The sequence below is a fragment of the Staurois parvus genome, unplaced genomic scaffold, assembly GCF_062004578.1.
Source record: "Staurois parvus isolate SC_StPar_1 unplaced genomic scaffold, SC_StPar_1.0 ptg000139l, whole genome shotgun sequence".
Lineage (NCBI taxonomy): Eukaryota > Metazoa > Chordata > Amphibia > Anura > Ranidae > Staurois > Staurois parvus.
The window spans coordinates 342,224-359,306 of NW_028317935.1; the positions used below are offsets into that span (position 1 = coordinate 342,224).

At 46.9% G+C, this 17,083-nt stretch overlaps 1 protein-coding gene across 1 annotated transcript in view; it reads right to left on the reverse strand.

Moving 5' to 3' along the window:
- ACAT2 (acetyl-CoA acetyltransferase 2) overlaps positions 1 to 17,083 on the reverse strand; it is a 60,494-nt gene that overhangs the window by 12,947 nt on the left and 30,464 nt on the right. Inside the window, exons 5-6 of the mRNA XM_089673499.1 lie at positions 1,530 to 1,673; positions 175 to 297 (exon numbers count right to left, since the gene is read on the reverse strand). Coding sequence (XP_089529625.1) covers positions 175 to 297; positions 1,530 to 1,673 — 267 coding nt within the window. The remainder of the gene's footprint in view (positions 1 to 174; positions 298 to 1,529; positions 1,674 to 17,083) is intronic.

The window sequence follows — 17,083 nt, forward strand, 5'->3', positions numbered from 1 at the left end:
CTTCCACTATGTAGTGCAAGGGCCTGCCTAATTAGATACAATTGAAAGTGTTGTTTTCGTTTAATCTCATATTATATGTTTTTTGTTAAAACTAGAGCAAAAATCTCAGAAAAATTGTATAATGTATGGCCAACCTAAATCTTTTGAATCCAATGATAAGAGCAGTTCACTAACCTGATGCATTAGCAGGGGTTACTGTACCAGTCCCATCCTTGAGAAAATAAGGTTTTAACTTTGACATTGCTTCTAAAGTACTGCCATGTCTAGGAAATTCATCAGTTTTCACTACAACAGGACCTGTAAAAAAAAAAAGAATATAACTTACAGACAATACAGCTGTATTATCAAATCCTGCAATGACAAGGACAACTGACTCAAGAGATTGATCTTATAAACAGAGCAATATTCTGGATTTATGTTGTGCTAGGCTCAAGTGAATGATGGTATATTATAAAGACAAACCACAGACTTCTGTATGTCACTGCAGGCTGCTCTAAATCATGCAAAATTGTGTGAAACTTGACATACAGTACCTTGCTTTGCCCACATGCACCACAGGAAAAAAATATATAAATAATGAAAAAGAAAAAGTCTAGCTTTTGTTAAAGTGGGAATTCCCCTGTCACAAAGGCACATCGGAGAGATCACTGTACTAACATCCGCTTAGTACAGCTGCCTTTCAGTTTTCTTTGTTTGAAAAAAAACAAAAAAAAAAAATGAATGAGTGTACCAGGCCTAACACTATCCTCTCCCCAGACTAAAAATATTGCTGTCCAAAAAAGGTATCTGCTTTACCACTTCATCCAGAGAGCAGATACCCTAAGACAGGAAGTGTGTTACTGTCTGGATTAGCAGGTGAAATGAAAGAAAAAAAAAAAAAAAGCCAAAAAAGAAAAATGAATGCAGCCACCACATCCAAGGATAAGTAGGCCTCAATAGCTTACATTTTTGCTTTTGGGTTGAATACCATTTTAAAGCTTACATTTATAGTTTAGAATAGATTAGTAAATCAATCAATCAGCACAAGGGAACGTAACTTACTATTAGTGAGTTGTGTCCCTTGTGCTGCTGTCTCCTAGTTTTGTAGAAATCCTCATCTGCCCCCAAGCTTCTCAGCCGTAATCTTCTGGAGTGGCCTTCTGTGTCAACGAAGCTGTAGGTGTGTATCCCCCAAATTCACACTGTCTGTGTTCAGGGACTTGCATCCACACCCACAAGTAAATCAAATTGGGATCGGTGGCTGTGTCTGTTCAGCCTCTGCATCCCAGTTGACATAAATGGGACTGCCTGCACATGGATGCATGATATACCACTGCATCCCATGCTGTCAAGCACAGCCCTGACACAGGTGTCACACATGGGCGCATAAATATGCCAATGTGAACGAGGCCTAAATAAAAGAAGTCACAGATCAGAAACTATAAACAATGAGACAATCTTGATAAAATGTTTAACAGAAGTTGTTTGATATTTTAGGCAAAATGAACATAAGCACATGCTATAGTTAAAGGAAAATAAAACGTATAAACCTTTCCTGGAGGGCACCTCAACGAATACAATTTCTTTGTCGAAATGGCCAGCTTTTTGTGCAGCCTCAGTCCTGTTTTGTGATTGAACCGCTTGCTTGTCCTGCTCTTCTCTGGATATTTTCCATTGTTTGGCCACATTTTCAGCTAGAAAAGAAACAAAAAACAATTGAGATTATATATACACTGCTCAAAAAAATTAAAAGGAACACTTTGAAAACACATCAGATTTCAATAGGGAAAAATATCATGCTGGATATCTATACTGATATGGACTGGGTGATGTGTTAGGAAAGTAAGGATACCCCATAGCTTGATGGAAATGAAAATTATCAACCCACAAAGGACTGAATTCAAAGACACCCTGAAAATCAAAGTGAAAAAATGATGCAGCAGGCTAATCCATTTTGCTGAAATTTCAACTCAAAAGTAGTTTGTATGGCCCCCACGTGCTTGTATGCATGCCTGACAATGTTGGGGCATGCTTCTAATGAGACGACGGATGGTGTCTTGGGGTATTTCCTCCCAGATCTGGACCAGGGCATCACTGAGCTCCTGGACAGTCTGAGGTGCAACCTGGCAGTGTCGGATGGACCGAAACATGATATCCCAGAGGTGTTCTATTAGATTTAGGTCAGGCGAGTGTGGGGACCATTTATTGGTATCAATTCCTTCATCCTCCAGGAACAGCCTGCATCGCCACATGAGGCCGGGCATTGTCATGAACCAGGAGGAACTCAGGACCCACTGCACCAGCGTAGGGCCTGACAATGGGTCCAAGGGTTTCATTCTGATACCTAATGGCAGTCAGGGTGCCATTGTCCAGCCTGTAGAGGTCTGTGCGTCCCTCCATGGATATGCCTCCCCAGACCATCACTGACCCACCACCAAAACGGTCATGCTGAATGAAGTTACAGGCAGCATAACGTTCTCCGCGGCTTCTCCAGACCCTTTCACATCTGTCACATGTGCTCAGGGTGAACCTGCTGTCATCTGTGTAAAGCACAGGGCGCCAGTGGTGGACTTGCCAATTCTGGTGTTCAATAGCAAATGCCAATCGAGCTCTATGGTGCAGGGCAGTTGAGCACAGGGCCCACTAGAGGACATCGAGCCCTGAGGCCACCCTCATGAAGTCTGTTTCTGATTGTTTGGTCAGAGACATTCACACCAGTGACCTGCTGGAGGTAATTTTGTAGGGCTCTGGCTGTGCTCACCCTGTTCTTCCTTGAACAAAGCAGCAGATACTGGTCCTGCTAATGGGTTAAGGACCTTCTACAGCCCTGTCCAGCTCTCCTAGAGTAACTGCCTGTCTCCTGGTATCTCCTCCATGCTCTTCAGACTGTGCTGAGAGGCACAACAAACCTTCTGGCAATGGCACATATTGATATGCCATCCTGGAGTAGTTGGACTGCCTGTGCAACTTCTGTTGGGTCCAGGTATCGCCTCATGCTAACAGCAGTGACACTGACCCTAGCGAAATGAAAAACTATCGAAAAATATCAGAAAAGATGAGTAGGGAAAAAAATGTCAGTGACTTCTACCTGTAAAACCATTCCTGTTTTGGGGGTCATCTCTTGTTGCCCATCTAGTGCACCTGTTGTTAATTTCATTAACACCAAAGCAGCTGAAACTGATTAACAACCCCCTTAACTGACCAGATCAATATCCCAGGAGTTTAATTGACTTGATGCTATACTCTGATTAAAAAGTGTTATTTACCAGTAAACATAAATAGAAGACAACTATCATTCTATTTAAAATATGCACATTCCGTTTGTAGCATTCAACATACAGTATGTTCTCGCAACTAACTCTCTAATTTTTTTATATCAGAGAAACCTTTCATTTTAACAGGGATGTGTAGACTTTTTATATCCACTGTACATGTATTTAAAAAAATACATTTAATGATTTCTTATTTACAGAGCTGCGATACTTTTTTGTCTTCCTCTGCCTACAGTTCAGTTTTAACATACAGTATATGCATGACACATGCCTGTGAAACTGCAATACACAAAATGTGCTGCAATACATTTTAAATTGTGTCAAGTGTGTTTTTTCCAAAGGTCCCATTCAATTTACTTGAATATGAAAATGTATTTAAAAGTGAACCAAATGCAGCATACACAGTCTATTTCCACTACATTAAAATAGTGCTGAAGCGAACAGACCCTACCAAAATAATAGACTTATCTTGTCCATGAGTTTTGAACGATGGCACAATGAATGACAACACATCTGGTATACACAAATTCCTAAAACACCTGTAACTATAATAAATCTAATGCTATTCTTCCTAGCCCCCCCCGGACTAATCTACACTAAAGCCTCTTGCACATGGGTAGCCTTAATATGTAATATTTTTATGCATTGAGGTGTTTTTATTTATTTTTTTCGGATTTAGATGCAGCCCATTGTTGTCAATGATCCTGTACACATAGATGCATAACCTTATGCTGCATATAGATAAGTAAAAAAAAAACAAATTGCATTACAGATGCTTACAATAATTTCCCTTTCCTGATGAGCTCCATGTCAGCACAACTGGTAAGGGCCCTGACACCCATGTTTCCAGGACCTAACTCATAGATTTGAGCCCACCTGCAGCTTCGGCATTCTGCAACTAGTCCTACCAAGCTGGGTGGGAATTGTACTGACATGTAGCTCGTCAGGAAATGAAAAATTACAGTAAGTACCTGTTATTCAATTTTCCATTTCCCTGACAGCTCCATGTCAGCACAGCTGGGAACTAACTAGCCACACGGGGGAGGGATAATGCTACACACTCCTCCATTCTGACTAAAAGCAGATGTCAGGATGCTTCTGCCAAACTCAACTGTCAGTAAGACTGCTTCTGTACAGTAATGAGCCATGAACATGTGTGTTTCTGTATATGTGTATATATATAAAGAAAATTTTTTTGACCCCCCCACGTAGCTGCCTCGTATATAGTGTCTGGGAACACTCAGTCTGCTGCCACTCACAAGGTCAAGACCTTTCGGGTGGACAGTAATGTGATCCCCCTATCACAGCCAACCCTTTCAACTTGTAGGCGAAGGAAATGAGCTTCACCAACCAAGAGGCAATAATCTTGTTGGAAGCTGTGAAATCATTGCACGCTCCACCTGGAATGACAAACAATGCTCCGACTTCCTGATGATAGATGTCACCTTGATGTAACATTTTAAAACTTGGCCCACATCTGATGGGCTAACTTCTTGGGTACTCCGCAAGAAGGACGTAAGAAGGACAACTTTTTGTGTAACTCTCTGAAGGCCACTTATCTTGAGCATCAGCATGAGTACCACTCTATCCAGGATAAACCCAAGAAAGGGTTCTGTAAACCCCAGGGCCGCTAATATGGACACTCTTCTGTTTGATGTAATTGCCACCAGGAAAGCAGTTTTCAGCAAGAGGTACCACAGGGGGGCACTTTGATTGAAGGCATCTGATGCAAACAAATCCAACACCAATGGGAGATCCCACTTCACAAACAATAATCCCTTGGGTATGTTTCAACCAAGTTGAAGCTTGAAAAACAGTATAAATTGAGTGTTGGATGCTCACTGTATGCCACTGAAGGAAGAGATAGCTGAAATGTGGGCCCACATCATACTTGCGCATAAACCTAAATCAACCCCGCCTACAGAAACTTCAGAATGTGACAGACTTGTGAAGATCCCTGTGTAAAACGTTAATCAGCAGCAATCCTGTCACTTTGGGGTTTATTTACTAAAGCTGGAGAGTCCAAAAATCAGACTCCCTTCTGCATAGAAACCAATCAGCTTCTAATCTCAGCTTGTTCAAGGAAGATTTGGCAATGAAACCTGGAAGCTGATTGGTTTCTATGCAGAAGGGAGTCTGATTTTGGACTCTCCAGCTTTAGTAAATAAACCCCTTTATGTCATATTCTACTATAGGCACTGTTAGTGCTGTCCTTCTTTGCTTTCATAAGAGTATTTACAACCTTTACAGAGCACCCGAGATCTATTAGCCTCTGCCTCTCAAGGCTGAAGCCATGAGCTTGAGCCTGTCAGGTGTTGGATGAATGGGACTTTGGAGAAGATCTGGCAGAGGGAGAGGGCCTTTGACAATCATTAGCAGGAAGCTGAGAATCAGAGGGAGAGGCAGAAAGGCATATGCTGTCCTGGAGATCCACTCTGCAATCAGCACCTCCACCCCGATTGCTTGTGGATGCTAGAACCTGGAACAGAACTTCAGCAACTTCGTGTTGACTGGGGATGTGAACAGGTCTACCTCTGGAAGAGATTACAAGCCCCTTTGTTCTCAAAAGACTTACGGCAGTCAGGACCATTCATTGTTTCATTGACAAATTGTTTGCTTAAAGATTCTTCCGACCGGGCACATAGGCTGCAGATAGCTGCAGGATATTGACTTGGGCCAACACTAGAATCGGAGAAACCTCCTTCAGGAGGGAGACACTGAGTGCCCCCTTGTTTCCGGGTGTAAGCCATAGTCATTGTACTATCTAACTTCACCAGGACAGGTCCACCCTGGATGAGGTGACTGAAGGCTATGAGAACTAAAGTTCCGTTCTTAACTCCAGGATGTTCGACACGATCTTGGACCCTTGAAAAAGGCCATTGGTTCTGATCCTATTGTTCCTGAATTAGGGCTCTCCAACTATTTTGCTGGTGTCTTACTGTATCACGAGCCACTAGGTCGTCAGATGGGAATGACATTGCAGAAGATTCTCCTTCTCCCAACCACGTTTAGGCTTGCTTTCATACAGGGCGTAATCCATATCTTCTGACCTAGGCCCTCCAACTTCTACTAGTCCAGAAACCCGGCTTGAAAGGGGGCGATAGTTCAACTGAGCTTATCTGACCTGCTGGAGTGAGGTTATTTATGCGGCCCAATCTGAGACACTAAGGATGAAAAATCTTCTAAATATTTCCTGAAATGCAAGAAAATATGTGTCCATCACCAAAGCTGTACCTATGTCCAAAGAGGAGCCACCAAGTGCCCATAAGACAAGTATGTATAGCACAATCCCCAAAATACCAGCAAGCATCCTGACATGAAGCTCTTCGCTGACTTCCTGGATTATGTGCTGGCTTTTTCTTTGATTCCCAGCCAGGAATGCAGAAGCTACCCTCTCTGGAGTGAGCATGGAAATTGACTCTTGAGCTTCAGTCTCATTTAACTCAACAGATGTTTGTCTTGAGGCAGGAAGCCAAACTGACCACTATTAATTTAGGCTTCACCTTCTAAGATCAAGAACAATACAGTGATTTAATACGTCCTTGAAGGCCACAGCATCTTCTAAATGGTAAAGTCATGTATCTGGCCAGTCCCCAAAAGAGACACACCAACCAAAGGGGTGACTCAAACCCTTTGACATCCTGCTATGACAACATGCTTCAATCTTCTAGAACAAGCACTTGATTCAGCCACCATAAGGGAATTTTCAAACTGTCTTTTGAAGGCACTTCTACAGATTTGCTTGTATTCAGAGGCATTTCATCAACCTTACAAAAGGAGGATTCAAAAACCTGGACAAAGGTCGCCCTCATCTTCCTGTTCAGAAGGGACTAAAGAGAATTGATTGGCTTGAGAAAGCTCCGAGACCAGTTATAATAGCCCTAAAAGGAAGACTGGACATTGCCAGAATAGATGGTCCTTGCAGAAGGTGAATTCAGCAATTCTTTTAGAGTGTCTTGACCACATACTTTATTAATTATGACAACTTCATCACTATCATCCTAATCACTGTCTACTTGAACAAAGCAGGAATCATGCAGTCATGTTCATCCACATGTTCTTTGGATGAATCTGGCAATGGTTGATTTGCCCGAGAAGGTTCTGAGACTGCTGATTGGCAGAATAGATGACCCCTTCACAAGGTGAGTGGAAGCAACTCCTTTAGAATGTATTGACCACAAAGTCAATGAATGTGATAACTTTTTAAGTGTCAACTTTCCTGGCTGTTTGAACCAGCAGGGTTCATACAGTCATGCTCATCTGACTCTTTTAGAAGAGTCTGAAGAGGATTGTTTGCCATGAAGGCCAGGAGACTGCTCATTGATAGAATATATAACGCCTTCATAGTTTGAGTTGAAACACTCCCTTTAGAGCAGTGTTTCTCAAGCTTTTTCAGTCAAGGCACGCTTAACAATTCTGCACAATCTCGAGGCACCCAAAACAAATTATAAAAAAATAAACAAAATAGTTTCACAGAACGCAGCAACGTTGTAGGACACCCAACGTTAGAGGTTATTTATTCTTTTAAAGCAGAAACACTTTTGCACTTCTCTGTTTCTCTTATCCCTCAGTTTCACTCTTGCACTCATCTAATGTGACCCCAGTGCTTATGAAGAGGGGCTGGGAAGGGGAAAGAAAGGATGCTGTGCAGGTGTCCAATGTCCTGCTTATGAACTGATTACATAATTGGTTGTTATATGGCCAGTGGCTAGAAAGTTGTAATGGTGCACAATGAAAACCTGTGGCTTTGAGAAACTAAAAGACAGGCTTCATCCACCTGCTGGCTTGTATACAATTTTGGGCAATGTTTAGGCATTTTGTCAAGGCACCCCTAAAGAAAACAGTAGGCACCCTGGTTGAAAAAGGCTGCTTTAGATTGTATTAGCCTCATGTGACAACCTGTTAGGTGTCATCATCTTTATCCTCGGTTGCTTGAACAAAGAAGTATTTATGTAGTTATGTCAAACCGCATCATCCTCTTTGGAAACTCTCAAAAGGGCTGTTTCACCTGGAAAGGCTAGGCCGCTTGCCAAAGCAGAAAACCCTTTCACAGGGTAAGTGGAAACACTGAGGCTGCAGGTGGGCTCAAATTATGAGTTAGGTCTTGGAAACATGGGGGGGGGGTGGGGGGGGAGCTGTGCTGACGTGGAGCTGTCAGAAAAATTGTGTTGATGGTCAGTATTTTGCATGCAATTACGTGCCGTCACACACAATTCCTTCACTTGATTGAAAAAAGCTAGAAGAATTTTTATGTGTGTATGCATCCTCACATTTTTTTTCTGCCAGGGATATCTGATGTTCATTCATCAGTACCACGTGCAAATACCCTAAAAACCTCCGAATTTATTATAACTATGAAGGCAACATGTCCTACTGGGCAGTATTCTCCTTGCAATCTGCCTCAGGGGTGCAATAGACATTAAAAGGAAATACATAAAAAGTGAGGGGAATTTCCCTCTTAGAATGTGGTCATTGGAACAGGTGTCCCTTTTAGAAAGTTTCAAAATTTTGGATTTCCCATTGTATTCTGTCTTGGTAAGATGGTAAACAGGACAAAGAGACGGTGAATCCACCCAGCGGAGCCACAGACAGCAATAAAAACATGACAAGGGCTCCAAGCCTTCCCCACCCTACACAAATCTAAAGAATAAAGTTTTGGCAGTACATACATTTTAATAAATGCAATGATAATATTTAGTATATGAACTTCTTTTTTACTATTTCAGGTGCCTTTATGTAAGCTTTTATTCACATTCACAGCAAGCGGTCTGCTGTTAGGGGTGCTCACAATGGTTACCTTTAATTCACATGGCTTAAATGTTATATGTAGAGATGAGCGAATCGAAGTATCCGAAGTGGAATTCGAGTCGAATATCGGAAAAATTTCGATTCGTGCCGAATCCGAAAAACAGCCTAATTCGGACGCGCGAATCGAAATTTTTCCGAAAATGGCGGCTGACATGTGCGGCGACGGAGCGGGGATGTCGGGGAAGGCGCGCAGACAAGGCGCGCTGCCCCATAATGCATTCCTCAACGACATGTGATCGCATCAGCCAATCAGCAGCCAGCCAGCCAGCACTGTGTAATGGTCGAGGTATATATAGCGGCCATTTTGGAAATCTTCATTTGCCTGCAGTCATTGAACAGAGGCAGACCGCTCTGTACTAGGGACAGGGACAGAGTTAGGGCCACAGAAACGAGAATTGGGGACAGAGAGAAGTTACTTAGGGACAGAGAACCATTACTCAGGGACACAGACTTGTTAATGAGGGCCACAGAATCGTTATTTAGGGACAAAGAAACGCTAGTTAGGGCCACAGAATTCATACTCAGGGACAGACAGAATTGTTACTCAGTGCCAGAGAATTGTTACTTAGGGCCACAGAAACGTTATTAGGGCCACAGAATTTTTACTCAGGGACAGACAGAATTGTTACTGAGTGCCAGAGAATTGTTACTCAGGGACAGACAGAATTGTTACTGAGTGCCAGAGAATTCTTACTCAGGGCCACAGAATTCATTCTCAGGGACAGACAGAATTGTTACTCAGGGACAGACAGAATTGTTACTGAGTGCCAGAGAATTGTTACTCAGGGACAGACAGAATTGTTACTGAGTGCCAGAGAATTGTTACTCAGGGACAGACAGAATTGTTACTGAGTGCCAGAGAATTGTTACTCAGGGACAGACAGAATTGTTACTGAGTGCCAGAGAATTGTTACTCAGGGACAGACAGAATTGTTACTGAGTGCCAGAGAATTGTTACTCGCACAGACACAAAATTGTTACTTGCACAGACACAGAATTGTTACTCGCACAGACACAGAATTGTTACTCAGGGCCACAGAATTCATACTCAGGGACAGACAGAATTGTTACTGAGTGCCAGAGAATTGTTACTCAGGGACAGACAGAATTGTTACTGAGTGCCAGAGAATTGTTACTCGCACAGACACAAAATTGTTACTTGCACAGACACAGAATTGTTACTCGCACAGACACAGAATTGTTACTGAGTGCCAGAGAATTGTTACTCAGGGACAGACAGAATTGTTACTGAGTGCCAGAGAATTGTTACTCAGGGACAGACAGAATTGTTACTGAGTGCCAGAGAATTGTTACTCAGGGACAGACAGAATTGTTACTGAGTGCCAGAGAATTGTTACTCAGGGACAGACAGAATTGTTACTGAGTGCCAGAGAATTGTTACTCAGGGACAGACAGAATTGTTACTGAGTGCCAGAGAATTGTTACTCGCACAGACACAAAATTGTTACTTGCACAGACACAGAATTGTTACTCGCACAGACACAGAATTGTTACTCAGGGCCACAGAATTCATACTCAGGGACAGACAGAATTGTTACTGAGTGCCAGAGAATTGTTACTCAGGGACAGACAGAATTGTTACTGAGTGCCAGAGAATTGTTACTCGCACAGACACAAAATTGTTACTTGCACAGACACAGAATTGTTACTCGCACAGACACAGAATTGTTACTCAGGGCCACAGAATTCATACTCAGGGACAGACAGAATTGTTACTGAGTGCCAGAGAATTGTTACTCAGGGACAGACAGAATTGTTACTGAGTGCCAGAGAATTGTTACTCAGGGACAGACAGAATTGTTACTGAGTGCCAGAGAATTGTTACTCGCACAGACACAAAATTGTTACTTGCACAGACACAGAATTGTTACTCGCACAGACACAGAATTGTTACTCAGGGCCACAGAATTCATACTCAGGGACAGACAGAATTGTTACTGAGTGCCAGAGAATTGTTACTCAGGGACAGACAGAATTGTTACTGAGTGCCAGAGAATTGTTACTCAGGGACAGACAGAATTGTTACTGAGTGCCAGAGAATTGTTACTCAGGGACAGACAGAATTGTTACTGAGTGCCAGAGAATTGTTACTCGCACAGACACAAAATTGTTACTTGCACAGACACAGAATTGTTACTCGCACAGACACAGAATTGTTACTGAGTGCCAGAGAATTGTTACTCAGGGACAGACAGAATTGTTACTGAGTGCCAGAGAATTGTTACTCAGGGACACCTAATCGTTGAATTAAATAGTATGTCAGACAACATGCAGAGGAGTGGCAGAGGAGGCAATGTTTTAGGAGCGAGCAGACGTGGCAGCAGAGGAAGGGGTCGAGGCAGCAGTATTCGCAGCCAGAGGCCAGTGCTCCCGGTGTCATCCAGCGGTCGTGTCTCCACCGACAACCCTGCCGTCATTGATTGGTTGGCTCGGTCGTCTTCCTCTTCCCAGGTCACCTCTGACACCTACAGCCAACGGTCGGTGGGTACGTCAGACACAACCGTTAGTTGGCATGGCCCGGGACCAAGCCCACTGAAATCACGTGTCCTCTACCTGCCCCTGTCCTTTGCTGTTCCCTCACCAAGCGAAGTATCGCATGCTGTGGGCTCAGCCCCACTGTACAGTGAGGAAGAGCTAACAGAGGGCGGTCAGGAACGGGGGGAGACATCGGCCTTTTCAGCAGCCAAGCGAACAAGTACTGGCGAGGAGAGTGGCTCGGTAGCCGGTCTAGAGACAGGTCTGTCTCCTGACCCAGACGCAGCCGAGGGGGCTAGTAGTGAGGCGGAGACCCTACTTGATGATGAGGAGGTTGATCGCACTTGGCAGCCTCGTCGTCATCAGGCAATTTCTTCCGCATCATCAGGAGAAGAGGGTGGCAGCTTGGCAGCGAGCAAAACAGTCGGTGGGTTGCCCAGGAGACAGCAGCAGGGTCGCATCAGTGTCAGTGGAGCCAAACGTCCACGGAGTAGAGCACCAGCTCCACTGCAGCCTACCACCACGGCCAGTAGTGGTGCCGGTGCGCACGGAGGAAGTAGCAGTCAGCCAGTGAAGAGTAGCGGGGGCAAAGTTTCCTACTCGGTGGTGTGGCAATTTTTCCTCAAGCCGCCCGAGGAAGTAAACGTAGCCGTATGTCGACTATGTGGCCAGAAATGCAAGCGTGGCCAGGGGGCCCATGTTGGGACTACAGCGTTGCGTCAGCATATGCAGCGTCACCATTCGGTGGCCTGGGAAAACCGTGATAAACATACGGCGGTTCTGCCTGCCCCAGCCCCCGCTCCATCACCCGCTCCGTTACTTGCTCCGTCACCCGACGTCGTCAATCGCCCTCTATCAGCCAGTCAAGGCTCCAACACCTCTGCTGAGGGGAGTTGTCGCTCATTGGCATCTTCCGCTCGTTCAGATGCTCCTTCTCCTGCTACTCCTCTTCTCGGATTCCGTCAACAGTCTTTCTTGGAATCCGTATCCAAGAGACAACAGTTTGCGAGCACGCACCCGACGGTGCAAAAGCTGAACGTCCTCCTGTCCAAGTTGCTGGTGCTGCAGTCCCTCCCTTTCCAACTGGTGGACTCAGCACCTTTCCGAGAAATGATGGCTTGTGCCGCGCCGCGGTGGAGAGTGCCAAGCCGTCATTTCTTTGCCCAAAAGGCAGTGCCAGCCCTGCATTCACATGTAGAAGAGATGGTGGGCCAGTCTTTGAGCATGTCGGTCTCTGCCAAAGTGCACGGCAGCGCCGACGTGTGGAGCTGTAACTACGGTCAGGGACAGTACATGTCATTTACGGCCCACTGGGTGAACGTGGTGCCGGCACAGCCGCACCAGCAACTTGGACAGGTCACGACGCTTTTGCCTCCACGTTTGCACGTCCTTGGTCCAGCAAGCATGTCCGCCTCTACCACCTCTTTTTCCGCCGTGTCCTCAGCCGCCACCCCCGTGCCAAGTCCCATTACCCGACCGGCATATCACATGTGCAGGGCGCAACGGTGTCACGCTGTGCTGCACCTGGTATGCCTTGGCGAACGTAGTCACACAGGGGAGGAACTGCTGAGTGTAATGAACAGAGAAATCGACAGATGGCTGTCTCCGCGCAAACTAAAAATCGGAACCATGTTGACTGACAACGGAAAGAACATGGTGTCTGCTCTGCGTCAAGGAAGGTTGTGCCATGCGCCATGCATGGCTCACGTGTTCAATCTGGTTGTCAAGCGATTCCTAAAATCCACCATCCCACTGCAAGACATCCTTAAAATGTCACGTAAACTGTGCATGCATTTCAGCCATTCCTACACCGCAAAGAACACCCTCATTGAGCTGCAGCGGCAGAACGGAATTCCACAGCATCGCCTGATCTGCGACGTTGCAACAAGGTGGAATTCAACCCTACACATGTTAGACCGCCTTTACGAGCAGCGAAAGGCCATCACCGATTTCCTGATGTTACAAGCGGATAAAGGTACTCCCCTGTGTAACTTAGATGTCAGCCATTGGCAGCTCATGCGTGACACCTGCCGCTTGCTCAGGCCCTTTGAGGAGGCCACGCTATTCGTGAGTCGGCAGGACTATGGGATGAACGACGTCATTCCTCTGTTGCACGTCCTGGAACAAATGCTGTTAACAATGGCTGGTCAGGGTGCGGTAGACGTGGCGCACAGATGTCAACGCCACATGACCCCTGTGGGGGCAGGACAGGAAGAAGAGGAGGAGGTAGAGGAGGACATTTGTGCTCAGGAATTATTGAGTGAAATGGGTGGTTTTTCCACTCAGCGGACAGGAGTGGAGGAGCAGGAGCATCTGGTAGAGGAGGAGGAGGAGGAGACAGAGGACCCAGACGCACCGTGGCAGTATGCTGTGGAGATGGAGGCAGGGAGTCCCTCGCATTCCTTGGCACAAATGGCCCATAGCATGCTCGGTTGCTTGCGTAGCGACAGCCGAATAATAACCATCAGACAGAGGGATGACTTTTGGCTGTCCACCTTGTTGGACCCTCGCTACCGGTCCAAAATGGTGGCCTTTTTCACACCTGCTGAGAGGGAGGCCAAAATTACGTACTATAAAAACCACCTATGTAGTCAGTTGGTCTCTGCCTTTGTGCGCCAACGTCCATCCTCAGACACTGTGGGCCCTGTGCGCTCGCGTTCCGCTGGCATGGCAGCAGGGGAGGGGTGGGGTGGTAGGAGCAGTGGCAGCTCCACCAGCAGTGGCTGCCTCAGTCTGCAGTCGATGATGAGTAGCTTTCTTCACCAGCGCAGTGAGGAAACTACTAACCAGCCGCAGCAGCAGCAGCAGCATCAGGTGGACCTGGAGCAGGAGCTCAAACAACAGGCTTGGGCCTACTTGGACAGCACCCTGCCAACCGAGGTAGACAATCCCCTTGACTACTGGGCAACGAAACTTGACCTTTGGCCCCAACTAGCTGAATTTGCCCTTGAAAGGCTGTCATGCCCGGCCAGTAGCGTGGCATCGGAGCGCGTGTTTAGTGCGGCAGGAGGTATTGTAACTCCGCGGAGGACACGACTGTCCACCCAAAGTGTGGAGAGACTCACGTTTGTGAAAATGAATCAGGCGTGGATTAGTCTGGATTTCAAACCACCAGTTCCTGACACAACTGACTAAATCCGCCATGAATCATGCCTCAAACATGTGCCACTTTGAGGTCTCCTCACACACTGCTGGTGTGTTGAATTTTTTGACATAGGGTGCTGGCAGATTATGGGCCTCCTATAGCTGCTGCCAGGCCCCTAATCTGCCATAGGCCCCTATATACCGCTTCCTCATGCTGCTGCCAGGTCCAGAGTCTCTCATGGGTCCCTGTACGGCCTCCCATTGCTGCTGTCTCCATCGCCACACTCTGCTGCCATGTGCCACTTTCAGGTCTCTTCACACTGCTGGTGTGTTAAATTTTTTGACATAGGGTGCAGGCAGATTACGGGCCTCACATAGCTGCTGCCAGGCCCCTAATCTGCCATGGGCCCCTATATACCGCCTCCTCATGCTGCTGCCAAGTCTAGAGTCTCTCATGGGTCCCTGTACGGCCTCCCATTGCTGCTGTCTCCATCGCCACACTCTGCTGCCATGTGCCACTTTCAGGTCTCTTCACACTGCTGGTGTGTTTAATTTTTTGACATAGGGTGCAGGCAGATTACGGGCCTCACATAGCTGCTGCCAGGCCCCTAATCTGCCATGGGCCCCTATATACCGCCTCCTCATGCTGCTGCCAAGTCTAGAGTCTCTCATGGGTCCCTGTACGGCCTCCCATTGCTGCTGTCTCCATCGCCACACTCTGCTGCCATGTGCCACTTTCAGGTCTCTTCACACTGCTGGTGTGTTTAATTTTTTGACATAGGGTGCAGGCAGATTACGGGCCTCACATAGCTGCTGCCAGGCCCCTAATCTGCCATGGGCCCCTATATACCGCCTCCTCATGCTGCTGCCAAGTCCAGAGTCTCTCATGGGTCCCTGTACGGCCTCCCATTGCTGCTGTCTCCATCGCCACACTCTGCTGCCATGTGCCACTTTCAGGTCTCTTCACACTGCTGGTGTGTTAAATTTTTTGACATAGGGTGCAGGCAGATTACGGGCCTCACATAGCTGCTGCCAGGCCCCTAATCTGCCATGGGCCCCTATATACCGCCTCCTCATGCTGCTGCCAAGTCCAGAGTCTCTCATGGGTCCCTGTACGGCCTCCCATTGCTGCTGTCTCCATCGCCACACTCTGCTGCCATGTGCCACTTTCAGGTCTCTTCACACTGCTGGTGTGTTTAATTTTTTGACATAGGGTGCAGGCAGATTACGGGCCTCACATAGCTGCTGCCAGGCCCCTAATCTGCCATGGGCCCCTATATACCGCCTCCTCATGCTGCTGCCAAGTCTAGAGTCTCTCATGGGTCCCTGTACGGCCTCCCATTGCTGCTGTCTCCATCGCCACACTCTGCCATGTGCCACTTTCAGGTCTCTTCACACTGCTGGTGTGTTTAATTTTTTGACATAGGGTGCAGGCAGATTACGGGCCTCACATAGCTGCTGCCAGGCCCCTAATCTGCCATGGGCCCCTATATACCGCCTCCTCATGCTGCTGCCAAGTCTAGAGTCTGTCATGGGTCCCTGTACGGCCTCCCATTGCTGCTGTCTCCATCGCCACACTCTGCCATGTGCCACTTTCAGGTCTCTTCACACTGCTGGTGTGTTAAATTTTTTGACATAGGGTGCAGGCAGATTACGGGCCTCACATAGCTGCTGCCAGGCCCCTAATCTGCCATGGGCCCCTATATACCGCCTCCTCATGCTGCTGCCAAGTCCAGAGTCTCTCATGGGTTCCTGTACGGCCTCCCATTGCTGCTGTCTCCATCGCCACACTCTGCTGCCATGTGCCACTTTCAGGTCTCTTCACACTGCTGGTGTGTTAAATTTTTTGACATAGGGTGCAGGCAGATTACGGGCCTCACATAGCTGCTGCCAGGCCCCTAATCTGCCATGGGCCCCTATATACCGCCTCCTCATGCTGCTGCCAAGTCTAGAGTCTCTCATGGGTCCCTGTACGGCCTCCCATTGCTGCTGTCTCCATCGCCACACTCTGCTGCCATGTGCCACTTTCAGGTCTCTTCACACTGCTGGTGTGTTAAATTTTTTGACATAGGGTGCAGGCAGATTACAGGCCTCACATAGCTGCTGCCAGGCCCCTAATCTGCCATGGGCCCCTATATACCGCCTCCTCATGCTGCTGCCAAGTCCAGAGTCTCTCATGGGTCCCTGTACGGCCTCCCATTGCTGCTGTCTCCATCGCCACACTCTGCTGCCATGTGCCACTTTCAGGTCTCTTCACACTGCTGGTGTGTTAAATTTTTTGACATAGGGTGCAGGCAGATTACGGGCCTCACATAGCTGCTGCCAGGCCCCTAATCTGCCATGGGCCCCTATATACCGCCTCCTCATGCTGCTGCCAAGTCTAGAGTCTGTCATGGGTCCCTGTACGGCCTCCCATTGCTGCTGTCTCCATCGCCACACTCTGC